General features: G+C 41.5%; 2 protein-coding genes across 17 annotated transcripts in view; one reads left to right on the top strand and one right to left on the bottom strand.

Annotated features, from left to right (window-relative positions):
* Positions 1-937, bottom strand: part of ARFIP1 (ARF interacting protein 1) — a 46,265-nt gene extending 45,328 nt beyond the window's left edge. For 2 of the 16 annotated variants that reach the window (XM_068942311.1, XM_068942314.1), the window contains exon 1: positions 639-838. The gene's annotated coding sequence lies outside the window, so the exon portion shown is untranslated. Of the gene's footprint in view, positions 1-638 lie in introns of all 16 variants that reach the window. The other 14 variants (XM_068942315.1, XM_068942300.1, XM_068942303.1 and 11 more) reach the window with 11 other exon arrangements.
* A 530-nt stretch (positions 938-1,467) lies between these two features.
* On the top strand, positions 1,468-3,230 carry TIGD4 (tigger transposable element derived 4). Its single transcript, XM_009677101.2, has one exon. It carries the CDS (start codon positions 1,683-1,685, stop codon positions 3,228-3,230), a length of 1,548 nt encoding a protein of 515 aa, XP_009675396.2. The 5' UTR covers positions 1,468-1,682.
* Positions 3,231-13,435: the final 10,205 nt, after the last annotated feature.

Raw genomic sequence — 13,435 nt, 5'->3', positions numbered from 1 at the left:
GTGACAGCAAATGACAAGGCCTTGTTACCAGCTCCACTAAGCATAAAAAGAACATGCTAGGCACTGAAACTACATCCAGTCCAGGGAAAGTGAGATGAAAGGCTATGAACTGGCTCGAGTTAAAAGGCATAGATCAAAGATGCACTCTAAGTAACCAGCAGAATTGCTTATCGGCTGCAAGCAATGACAGACACAACACCTGCTTGCTGCACAACACCCTGGTGTTTCCACGCTTTGCTAGTGAATTAAGCACAGTAAGCTGGCGGCAAAACACAAATCTGAACACGTAACACAGTAAGTCTAAGGGGGTGGCCTAAGTCTTGGGAGCCTGAAACGTACACAGCTTGTAAAGCTTCTTCCCTCCCCGCTTTTTTCCTCCCTCGAAACCCACCTTCTCGCGGGCTCAGGCCCCGCCTGCCCTCTCGGGGCCGGGAGCCGGCGCCCAGCAGCGCCGCGCTCCCGCCCCGCTGCGCTGCGCTGCGCTGCGACGGCCCCACACCGCACCCGCGCTGCCGCCGGCACCGGCGGGCGGAGGCCGGCGGGCCCAGGGACACGTAGGGGCGGCGCGCGCCGGGCCCAACCGCCGCCCCCGGCCCAACGGCCCGGCCCGGCGCCCCCTGTGCTGCGCCCGCCCTCACCTGCGGGCGGCGCTGCTGCCGTTGCGGGTGCCTCGCGCTGGGGAAGAGGGGAGGGGGGGGAGAGGGAGGGAGGGAGGGAAGGAAGGAAGGAAGGAAAACCGGGCGGGCGAGCAGGACGGGCCCCGTCTCGAGCTTTATTTTCTTCCTTCTCCGGTTCCAGCTGGAGCCGGAAGTACTTGGCCGGAAGTACGGCCGACGGTGGCCCCGCTGGGGACACGCGTTCGCCTCTCTAGCCCACGAGGAGCGTGTCTATGCTCGCTCCCCCCCCCCACCCCCGGCCAAGCGGTAACCTTAGCAACAACATCCGGGGCCACCGCGCCTCACCTTCCCCCTCCGCCCCGCCTCCCGCCCGGTGCGCCTTCCCCCCCGGCAGCGCCTCCCTCTGCGCCGGGTTCCGCCGCCCGGCTCGGTTCCGCCTGTATTTTCATTTCTCGCTCAGGCGGCGGCTGGGGGCGGCAGCCCGGGGCTGTGGGGGGCCCTGGGCCATCAGCCCTGGCCGGCTGGGTGCGGGTGGCCGGCGGCGCTGGAGGCGGCAGGCACACGTCCAGCACGGCGGCGTGACCTGCCGTGCCTGTTGTCCTCCCTCTCTCGTGCGCGACCTGAAAGAGGCGCGGTACACCGGGAGAGGGAGCGACGGCAGGCGAACTGGGGGGGGGGGATGTGAATCCAGGGGGAAATAAATAAAATACAATAAAATAAATCCGCAAAACGTTCAGGCTCTAGGTTCACTTCTCATTCCTTTTCCCGCTTCTGTGAGCGGAGACTCACCCCCCCCCCGCCCCGTAGCCGCCCCACAGGCGCGCTGCCAGGCCTCCTCGCCTCAGCCGTCCTCGAGCGGGGCGCGCAAATCCTTTTCCCGTCCAAAGGCATGCACGGAGTTAAAATTCACCGAGTCGGTAGTTACGTGCCACTTGTAAACGCGAAGACTCTGCCAAGTGCGATGCCCGTGACATCAGGATGCATCCGTCTAATTAAAGCCGCTGATATCCCAAAGCGACAGAGCGGGGCGCGTACGTGCGCATCCGCGAGGCGACGCGGAGCACCATGGCCGAGGCACCGGGGAGCCCTTCGCCACTGCCCGCGGGAAGGAAAAAAAAAAGCATATCTATCGAGGAGAAAATTGACATCATCAGCGCGGTGGAGAGTGGCAAGAGAAAGGCAGACGTGGCAGCAAAGTACGGCATAAAGAAGAACTCGTTGTCTTCAATTATGAAGAATAAAGAGAAAGTTTTGGAAGCCTTTGAATCTTTGGGATTTGATCCTAAAAGGAAAAGACTGCGGACTGCTTTTTACACCGATCTGGAGGAGGCATTAATGAAGTGGTACAGAATCGCTCAGTGCTTGAATGTGCCGGTAAATGGTCCTATGTTGCGCCTCAAAGCGAACGATTTTGCCCAGAAGCTTGGCCATGGTGATTTTAAGTGCAGCAACGGCTGGCTTGACCGTTTCAAGTCAAGGTATGGGTTAGTATTCAGAGCTCAGCCGGTAGGAGCAGCTGCAACTGCTACGGTGGACGCTTTGACTCTTTGGTACCAAAATGTTCTTCCTTACTATTTGAATGACTATCAGCCAAAAAACGTGTTTAATGTAAAGGAGACTGGGCTGTTGTATCAGATGCTACCTAATAATACATTTTCATTTAAAGGGGAAACGTGTTCTGTTGGTAAGCTAAGCCAAGAGAGAATAACTGTTGTGGTTGGCACGAATATGGATGGCTCCGAGAAGCTTCCTTTGCTTGTTATCGGAAAAAACAGAAGTCCGTGCAGTTTCAAAGATGTGAAGTCGCTACCGGTGGATTATGAAGCAAATGGTAGGGCCTGGATGACTTCAGAAGTGTTTGAACAGTGGATGCATAAACTTGATGAGAGATTTCAAGCACAGCAGCGACGAGTCGTTATTTTTGTTGATCCTCTCCCAGCGCACTCAGAGGTAAAGCATCTGAAGGCTATTGATTTAGTGTTCTTTCCTCCAGACGCTTCTTCATGTATAGCTATGAAACAAGGGGTTATCAGAAGCTTGAAAGTTAAATACAGGCACTGTCTTTTCAAGAGATTTGTTGACTGTGTAATAGGAAGTAAAGAGTTTATGCTGACTCTTCTTGATGCGGTTGAGATGTTGCACCTGTGTTGGAGTCAAGTCACACCAGAGACTATTGTTAAAAGTTACAGTGAAGCAGGATTCAAGATAGAAACTGAGAAAAATGGTAATAATGACACAGAGGTTGAAAGTGATTTTGACTTGATTGCACATGCACTGGCAGCAGGAGTAGAGTTTCCAGCAGGTTTATCTTTGGAGGAATATGCAGTTCTGGATGATGGTCTGGCAATTTGTGAAATGCCTGCAAATAATGAAAGGATGTTTCAAAGTGCCAAAAAAAGCACTTCAGATCAAGCTGGGACATCTGTTGATGATGAAGGTGGTGATGAAGGTGATGCATCTCTGGCAGCCGAACAGCCTTTGCCATCAAAAAATGAGGCTCTGAGCGCTTTAGATACCCTTCGAAGGTTTCTCAGGAGTCAAGATGCGAATGATTCTCTTCGTAATTCCCTTGCTGACCTGGAGGATTTTATTCAACATGTAGAATGTAAATAAATATTGTTAACAAAACATGTAATGGAAAAAAGGAATTATTTAAGCAAACACAAATACGGCAGCTTATAAAAAGTGTTGCTGCAAAGTTCTCTAGTGTATCTTGCTTGGGTGCCTAGCTGTACATAATAATTGACATTTGAAATTACAAAAAAAGGCTGTGAACTGAAGCCTTCCAAAAATTAGGAGGAAAGAAAATAGACTTTCAGGTGGAGAGAGGAAATAACTTGAACGTTTAATATGATAACTGTAGTAGGTACAACAGACACCAAAATGACTCTTACAAGTTCTTCTGTGCACTCTGGCTGAGCTAGTGCCCACTTGAAATTCTGTGTCCATGAAGAGGTTAGCACTTCTTCACGTGGATACTTGCACTAGTATCTTTGGTATTATTTACAGTATAACAGTAAATATTTATGAGCTTGATGCTTTTGATACTTACACAAAAAATTGAATAACACAGAAAATTGACACTTGAGTCCTGAAAGCTAAGGGCTTTTTTTAAGAAGAATTTTCTTGTACTTGTTCAACAATCCCAGCTATAGGTTATTCTTGAGTGATGAACAGAGGAAGTTAGCAGCTTTGAATGTGTTTTATTTTCTTAAAGCTGCTCTTGTGTGGATATACATAAGTGGCATAATCATTTATCAAAGAATCAAAAGACAAGCAAGACTTTATTTGTTCTTCGAAGGGTTATTTTCCCAAAAGGGATCAAAAAGGAAGGTCACGCTTCTCCATTTCAGCCTTTTTGACATTTGGATTTCTTTAGGCTCTTCTGTACAACTCTATATATTTCTGCAGTAAATAGGAACAAATATTAGATTATGCAATATCTGCACTTGACAACTTATTAAGGTCTTGCTGTATTTACTATAGCTAGTAATAAACAAAGTACTTAAACCTGTCTTCATTCTTGTGCAGTGCTGTATAGCATGAAGACTTTGCTGCAGAATTCTATGCACCAATGCAGTTTACTATTAGAAACACTTTTAACAGAGGGGTTTTTTTATTAATGCCTTTTGAAATGAAGTAAATCATAGTACATTCGCAAGTCATCAAGTATGTGTTTCAATCAATGTACCATAGCCAAAAATCTGAATGCATATGAGGCCTACTGTTAGTGATCTCTTTCAAAACCTTATACATTTTAGCCTCTTTTAAATATTTTCCATATCTACCAATTTTAGCTTTTCGAAAGTTAGAGATGTTCATTTTTCTAATTTAGAGGAAGAATAAGATGTTTTACAGAAGCCCTTTAGGAAATCCGTGTAATAAAAGTATCCATTATGGGGCTAGGCCATGAGAAGCAATCTCTTGCCTATTTGAATGTTTAGTTTTCTATAAATGGCTTGGCTATAGCTTTGGTTACTTTCCTGGTAGAGGACAGTTTATCAATTTGCTTTTCAGAAAACATTTTATCAAAATACTGTAAGACAGTGAAAATACAAATTTCTATGTGAGAAAATACCTATGGCTAAAGTGTATGAATGTTTTACTAGAATCTCTAAAAAAATCATATTGTGGTTTCCTGTTATAAAACATCTAATGTGAATTCCATCCAGAACATACTCTGATGAGATGCCTCTTTTGAAATTTAAATAAATAAAGCCCTACCCAGAGATTTATAGATTCTGTGAAAGAGGTATCCCTCTCCATTAGCTGACTATTGTATGAAAATACAGATACAAACTTTTTTAAATTCAGAAGCTGTGTCAGAAAACAATCACTAAATGTCACTTGCTTAAATAATGTAGATCAAGCTTTTGAAAAGTTTGTTTGTTTGTTTGTTTTTGGCTAAACTTATTTTAAGTTTGTATAAATCCCATAGAACCCTATGGCTAATTTTCCCCACTAATCTTACGATTCAAAGCCCATATTTTTCTAACCAGTGGTTTCTCTTGCTAAAGGTAAATTTAGGGAAAAGTAAAATAGTGTGTTCCTATTTCTATTATCCATATAGCAAATTCCTTTATGCCTTAAGATTGCACTCTAAGTGGACCTGATCAGCCTGGGATCCCAAGAAGGAGACACTGGATTTCCCTCTAAGGGAATTCGGAGCGTGATGTGCTGATCTCCTGAGAGAGGCTTGCCTAAGTGAGCAGCAAAACTGAGTTAAGCAAGGGTTTAATCTGCAAGATCTGTAGTCTCTGCATGGTGCAGCTTCCAAGACCAGGAGATCTGATATAACCTAGTGAGCTGATGAGTAAGGAATTGAATTCCTGGATATTTACTGAGTGCTGTAATACTCACTCGCTCGTGGAAATAAAAGGAAGAATTCACCTGGACTTTGCAGGTGAATTGTGGAATTTGCTTTATAAAACAAACAAACAAGCTGGCAAGAGAATCCTTGTCTTTTACGGAAGATATTACTTTTTTTCTTGCCTCCTATTTCCTTCTGAAAAGGCAAGCTAAAATGCACTCACTAAAATTATTTTTTTTACGCCAGCCACTTTGTATGCTAATACTAAAACTTTCAAAATTATTTAGGAGCCCAAATATTTCTTCTCACTTGGATTTTGTTTACATTTATTGTTGAATACAGAATTGGAGAACCATCCTTGAAGCTTGATGCTACTTCAGGTGTCCGTCCCCAGGCGAAACGGACACTCCTGAGATCCCAAGTGCTAACAGTGAAAAAGAAGGTGGTCTTGTCAGTAATTTTAGTCTGCATACACAGTCTGAGCTAGAGATTGTTTTATATTGTTTAGGTAAACCTTCAAGACATACAGTTCTTATAGTCTGTGGTGGCATTTATTAGACTGAGGAGGAGGAACATTGCTTTATACTGCACCATACTTAAAATAAGAATCTTTTCTACAAAAGGCAGGTTAGTAGGGTGGTCATTTTCTTTAATACTTCAGATGTTATTTTGGACAACTTTGTGTGTTTTTCCTGTGTGCTTTTCTACTTTCTCCTATAGTTAGGTAAGAATTATGTACTTTAGCTTCAAGTCAGTGAGGTCACTTTCTGTACCCCAAAGTTACTTCTGGAAGTACGAACTGAAAATATGAAGCCTTAAGAATAAAAGTAATTTCCAAACAAGGCCAAAAAGGAAAAAAAGAAAAGTGTGCTTGATATAATCAAAAACAACCTTAGAGAGTCATTCTTTAAACTAGTAATACATGAAATTAAGTATTCAAAATAGCATCTGCATTTGAAAATGTTATTAAAATTACATTGTGATTTGATTTTTGTCTTACAGTTGTGTATGCCTCTGGATACCTTTCAGATCTATAAAACTACATCTCCTTTTAAAATCAGTGCTCAAAGGAAGATTATTCACCTCAAAAGAGTAATAGGAAATTACTTTATCAACTTTTTGTGCATTTAAGCGAAAACAGAAGAAAGGGGGCAGTTAATGATTTATAACACAGCCATCCACATGTTCCTGCATACCCAAGATCTGTGACATTTTGATAGCTAAGTAATTTGGGGGAAGTAAATAAGTAGGCATTTTTTTCCTTAGTTATTAGGTAAAACTTGAGAATCATATTCGCAAATGTGCAGAGTCTTTAGTTATTTTTAATTAAAAAAACGCCATACTACTTTGTTAGCTAGTATACTTACTGTAGAAAATATCAGTTGTATATAAGTATTAATTTTAGTTAATTTCAGATCATTTTCCTTTATTTTCTCTACAGCCCTGGAAAGTATGTTGGTTCAAGCAGCCAACCAATTTTTTAATGAACAGTAAGTACAAATTTAGTCAAATTTAACTATAAGGTTTTTATAAATGTAATTTAAGCAGTAACATTAAATAAATACAATAATAATAATGATAGAAGTAAATATGGGCCTACTCAACAATTAAATGAAAAGTATGTGATGATGGGGCAACGATGACATACAATTATGGTTTGACATTATTTTCTTCTATTAATATAAAAAAAAAAATCTCTTACCTGTTATTTGTAGGAGGCAATTGTTAAAGGAGCACTTTGCAAATTTTTCACTAGGAATTGAATAATTGTATCACAGGAGAAGATTTTTTATATTTAAACAAGAAATATATTTGTATCTAGATATTTTAATATGTCTGTTTTGGGGTTTTCTTTCCTGAAAATCTTATTCAAAATCAGTCGATTCTATATCAGTTCATAGGCAAACAAATCTGTTCTGTTTGGAAATGTTGCAGTGGGATGAGTGACAGCGTACTTTTTGTTGATATGCTCATGAACAACAGAAAAATCTTTGCAACAAATGAAAAGATAACAATTTAATATTTGACAGCCAGTTTTTACACACAGCTTTTGCATTGCTAAATCTATGTTGTATAGAGATGTGATTACTTTTATACTAATATAATTACACTGTGATATAACCACATAATTTTTATATGACATTACTAATTCTAATATAGCTCATTGCCCTTCTTACTCGTACAGTTACTCCATTTGAGATATATTTTCTCTCTTAAAACAGTAGATGTTTTAACTGTGTCATTCTAGTTAAAATCATACAACTTTGGAGTTGAGGCAGAGTTTTAAAGCAAGTAGTGTGTGGCTAGCTTTTCCATAACTGTGTCACCACTGCTCCCCGAGTATAACAGAGAATATAAGTTACAAATTACCGTGATCAGTAAAGTGAACAAATACCACACTGAATTCTCAGATCTGCTGAGTGAGAAAATGCCATATTTATAACAATTTAAAAAACATATGACTGTCTTTTAGTTTGACAGTATTTCAGCTGAAGGCCATGTCTTCCTAAGCTTTCGTGCCATCCTTCCTCCTGCTCAACTTTTCAGCTTCATGTTTGAATAATACTGAGGGGAAACAACGAAGTGGCTGTACATATTGCTGTATATCTGTGCAAATTGTCAGCCTGTGCACAAGTCAACAGGCGCAGGATCAGGGAGGTAAGCTTCACGATTGCTTTGCATCCTCCACTTTTCCGGCGTTTGCCTTGCTTTGTGCGCCTATTTGAGCATTCGGTTATAACCATAACCCCGCTGTCATGATTCTGAGCAAATGGTATTTGGATGGGATAGTACCTCAAGCGGGATGCCAAAATAAGACACCCTTCACAAGGTAACGGTCACCTGTTTGAAAACTCTGCAGGACCTGGCCATGTCAATAGAGATGTCCCAGGAGGATGAGCCTTGGCTGTCTGCTCCTTACCCCATGGCAAAGCTGAAGACCTCTACACCCTGAAGACCTTTTCGCTAAACGCTCACTGTTCAGGGAAGGTTACTTCAACTTCTGGTAACTAGTGCCTGGATTTCTTGCTTGAATTCATTTGCTTCCCAAAGGATGTGCTAGGGGACTGCCACTGGGCTGTGCACACATGGAGACAACTCACTGAAGTCACTGCTTTTCTTCAAGCAGGATCGGTGACTCAAACTTCTAAGCTGTGTAAATGATTTAATGTGGTCCTCAAAGTGGTATTTTTGCTTTTCATGACTTAAGCAAAATTTTTACGTCTTTCCTCTTCCACCTTTTTTCATCCGTTGTCTTCTATTATTTTATATTCACTGGTATCCTGCTAATTCCAAATTTAATGTTAGGATCTTTGGAACAATCTTCTGGTAAGTACCTTTTCTCCCTACTCTCCCTATTTCTAATACTATCTCTTGCAGATGATATTTTTGAAACATCTCATGTGTCAGCTAGTATCTCACTCTTGGTACACATGCACATGATCTCAGGCCCTAATTTCTACATTACTGTAATTAGTGGCCTTCCTAAATCCTTGCTTAATTTAGTCCAAAACGTTTAATATGTCCATATTTCTTTTTGTCTCTTCATTCATTGTATTTTCCCAACCTAGTTTTTCCATCCAACTCTGTTAAATGCTTTAAAAATGAGTTTAAACTAATCCTGTCAGCAATTCTGTGTTTCAGATTAGTTTTACCTTCATTTTATAGATGCACACATGGAGGCCTGCAGAGCTGTGGTTCTTCCAGGAGTCAGTCAGGGTGTCTGAGAGAATTGCTAATAAAACACATAATCTTCTTTCTCCCTTTTCAGGCGTCTCCATTTTTTCCTTCTGTCAGTGGTTCCTTCTGATCTGTAGTTTCATGATTCTCAATTTGACATTTAATATCTTCATCTAAACGATTCCTTTTTCTGTTTCATCTCTTACCCTTCTGTGCCTGTATACCCCTCTTACCACAATCCACTGCTACATTTCTCCTTCTAAACATCACACATCTAGCCGCAGTTCTTTGGATCTTTCCTCCCTTCTCTTTTACTGGCCCCATCTAATGTTTAAACTACATTTCAAAGCCTTTTCCCTCCTCCTTTCAGTGATTTGATGTTTTATTTCTCTTCTTCAAAAGTATTTAATTCTTCCTGGAGACAACCAGTTGTTGCCTTTCTCTTTTTACTTGGTGTGTCTTCATGATACCCTCAGATCAAAGATTATGTATAAATAAAAAGCATGTTATTTTCCCTAAACTTACCTTTCTGCGTTCTGTTTTCTCCCATTCTTTATTCCTAGCACACCTTCCTTTGTTCATGCCTTTCTTTTGTGCTCCTGATCACCATCATGGATACAATTCTTTTTTTACATTTGTAAAAATATAAGCCCACAAACAAAACCTGCACAAGGAAAGAGCTTTGGGGTTATTTGATTTCATAGTTAACAATGTTACAATGTTTACATACATAAATCAGACTGAAAGCCAGCTCAGACATTAGCTGGTTTTTATCAAGATTCTTTATCTGGGTTTCAGTTTGTTGTTATTTTTCACTCTGTGATTTATTTTATTTCAACAGCTGTTTGTAAGTCTTCAGCAAGTTATGTCCTGTTTGCCTTTGTAGCCAGTCTGTGCTGCCTAAGAGTCTCGGTGAAAAGCGGGTAGATCATAAAAAGGAGGAGTCAAAAGGCTTGGTCCTTTGAGATTCCCCTGCAGGAAACTGAGGGGAACCTATAACTCAGGTTGAGCAGAACTTTTTATTCAAAATCAATATTCAGAGTCCTCTGAAAGTCCACATCCAAACCCAAATTAGCTGCAAAAAATTGATACGACAGATAATGCCACAGGACATGCAAATCTAGGATGGCAAAAGGGGTTTCCAAGAAATGGCCATCCACAATTCGGCTCCATTTCGGAATTACTTAACACAAGGTTTCCTGCCCAGACCTAATGAGACAAGCTTTATGTAAACGTGATGTGACGGCACTGCCCAGGGCTCTTTATGTTCAGTAAGCAAGCAGAAGTTTCCCTAGAGACAAAGCAAGGCTGAAACAGGATTTCTGAGTAAGAGTAGTATTTCTGTATAATCTAGAAGTTGCAGGAAGAGTTGGACGTTCCTGAAAATTGGCATGGCGTTTCAGACATCACTGAGAGATGCTTTGTAGTACAGATTTGGGATCTCGCAGTCAAGGAGATAGATACTTATTAAGTGCAGTTCCCAACTACAAATGAACTGTTCTTGAAAAGCTGGCTTGATGGATGTCAGATTTACAGCTTTGAGAAAAGGTGGCAAAAAGCATGACATGTATATTCAGTGCAGACAAAAATTACAGAGCTAGATAGCGTGGGGCATATGAGTAGGTACAAATTCTAGCAGAGACACAGGCCACCAGTTCCCTGTGAGAGCTGAGCATGACCTGGCTCAATGCACGGATGGCAAGCGCATCCAGAGAAGCAGTAGCAGACACAGCACATGCTGCAGCCTTGCAATAGCAAGACAGGGAAGATGAGAACAGGCAGGCAGAGAAAACTACAGGCACTGGTCTTCATCTGAGCACTGAATGACTATTAAGGGCTGCCCTATACCCAAACAGAAGTGCTTTTCACGCATGCCCCATTACTACCCCAGTTTTCAAAAAGCAAAGGAAATCCTCTTATGAACCAAGAAGGATTTAAGATCTGGTAATTTCTTGCCAATTTGGCAATTTCATGCTTCATAGCCTTGTAGCATGTAGAAGTTGGCAGCAGAAACTAGATACAGCATAACTACAAAAGGTAAAGCTAAAGTAAATGCCTAACGAAAGTTGTACTTTTTATGTCACATTCTTACCTGGCCTCAAATCAGCCCATGCGGAATTAGGCATATTACATCGAGGGGCCTCCCGCACAGTCCCCTACTGTCTCATCCTACAGCCCCTTCAAAGATTTCTCAAAATCCAATTTAATGCCATCAACTTGCCCACTACTGCTAACAGAAGAGCGTTCAGCAAACGTAATGCTTGGATGGTTTAGGAACCATCTTGCAATTCCGTCTGAAATATTCATGGTTAGATAGTAAGCGAGTGGCATTAGGAAAAGAGTAGAACTTGATCATTCTCTAACAAAACCTACCACTATCTATACCCGTCCATAATTCACACGTGCAATTCCAAACCTGTGTTCCTACTTAAAAGCCTGCATTCACAGTGGTCTCTTGAGCTGGGGAGTACTAATAGTAGGCTGGCACATATCATCTTGGACAATGAGATTATATGAAATTTAAACTTATATAAGCTTCCTAAAGGATTATTTAGAATGAGATTATGGAGCTTTATAAATTTAAAACTTCCTTAGTATTTCTTCATCCTCTCACCTCATCTCAAACGGAGGAGAACATAGTGGCTTGCAGTGGTGCGGTCATCACAGAGACAGCACGATCATTTTGAACTGCCTTCTTTGGGGGGAGCTCCACAAGTATGTGCAAATATATTAGTCTGCAAGTATTAGGAGGAAATGCTGCCATGTATGGAAAATAGCCCTTATACTCCAGCCAGTGGGAGGTATAGCAGCAGCTCTGCCTCTAAAGTGGGTTGACGCAGCCTCTTGCAAGGATGCTGATTCCTGAGGCAAGGCACATATTTGCGAGATTATATCTTCAAAAAGCAGAAATGCAGGTACTGGTTTGCTTTTAATCATTCATCCTGCACTCTGCTTCCTGTCTGCCGTTCCAGCTCCTGGGAGATTAAATCTTCCTCTAGCTGCCTGCCCGATCTGATCAGTCTCCTGGTTCAGAAACCTGAGACAGTCCCAGGCCGTCCACCCAACTGATTTACAGGCTTTAAATATATCTCCTATATTTGGCAGGCATCTTTCTGCTTTTTTGAGTACCAGATATCTGCATTCTCTGAAGATGTTTACAGCTCTGATGGGTGAAGAATGAGTTGTGCACCTCAGATGAACTCTATGTTCCTCTCTTTGGGTGGGTATAGAATTATAAGAATTTATACCAGGCAGAGATCTGCCCTTACTGGCTTTCAAAGGATCTCAGTTCCTCTGAGGCTCAGACTACATGTGGATTGACCTATGCATGTATGGTAGGAGACTCATAAAACACCACAAGCACTCAAAATCAAAATGGATTAACTGTGAAATTATACGTTCACTTCCAGTAAGCCTTTATTTCCTATATAATCCTATCTACAGTTCTTTCTATCATGCCTTTCATTACCAGACATTAACACTGACCTCTTTTACTCTTGATGCATTTGCCTGTAACTGGATGAATGCCAATTCCAGTAGCATTTTAATCTTGCTTACCTCGTACACAAGACGCACATAAGCATAAAAACAGTACATTCTGACAGTAGATCAGCCTGCAGTGAACAGCACGTAGGCAATTTAGCAAAATTTCAGGCCTGGGAAGTTCTCACTTCACGTCACATTCAGCGTACCCGCACTTTGCCACAGAGGTGTGATTATGGCATGGATACACACATGCTTCCAGCACAGAGAGCAATAGGAGTGAAGGGTTATACACCTCACCTCAGTTTGTATAATGCTTTTGGGATATGTACTTGGGCTGCTAGCACATCCTGAAGTATATTACACTATTACAGCTCTCTACACCAACCAAAAAAAGGACTAATCAAAGTATCCCTGCTTGCACTGCTGTCACAGATACAAGCCAAAACCTAGATCTATCTGAAAATGAACTGCATCTCATCTAATTCAACTGTTTTGAAAGGTTTTCTCTCCATACCACATTCAAGCAGGGAGAAGAAGACATAGACAGGTACTTATATTTTGGCAAGCACAACACGTACACAACTTACACAAATTATTGAGGTTTCACTAAAAGACATTGCCTACATGAAGAACTGGTCAGTGATTAAATATATCATGTGCTGGGACAGGACAATGTTTTCAGAGAAATTAGATTTGTAAGCAGGATACTATTTGCATGACCTAATGAAAAGGAGGGCCAAGAACATGACTGTAAAGGTTTCAGAGTGGTACCTGAATGATTTCAGATACCACTGAAGTTCACAAGTTGCTGAAATAGTGTCATTGACATTGTGAAGGCTGTAGG

This window comes from Struthio camelus, chromosome 4 (genome assembly GCF_040807025.1).
Source record: "Struthio camelus isolate bStrCam1 chromosome 4, bStrCam1.hap1, whole genome shotgun sequence".
NCBI classification, from domain to species: Eukaryota; Metazoa; Chordata; class Aves; order Struthioniformes; family Struthionidae; genus Struthio; species Struthio camelus.
Note: the sequence above shows the minus strand (reverse complement) of the source record. Positions and strands in the feature narration are given on the sequence as shown.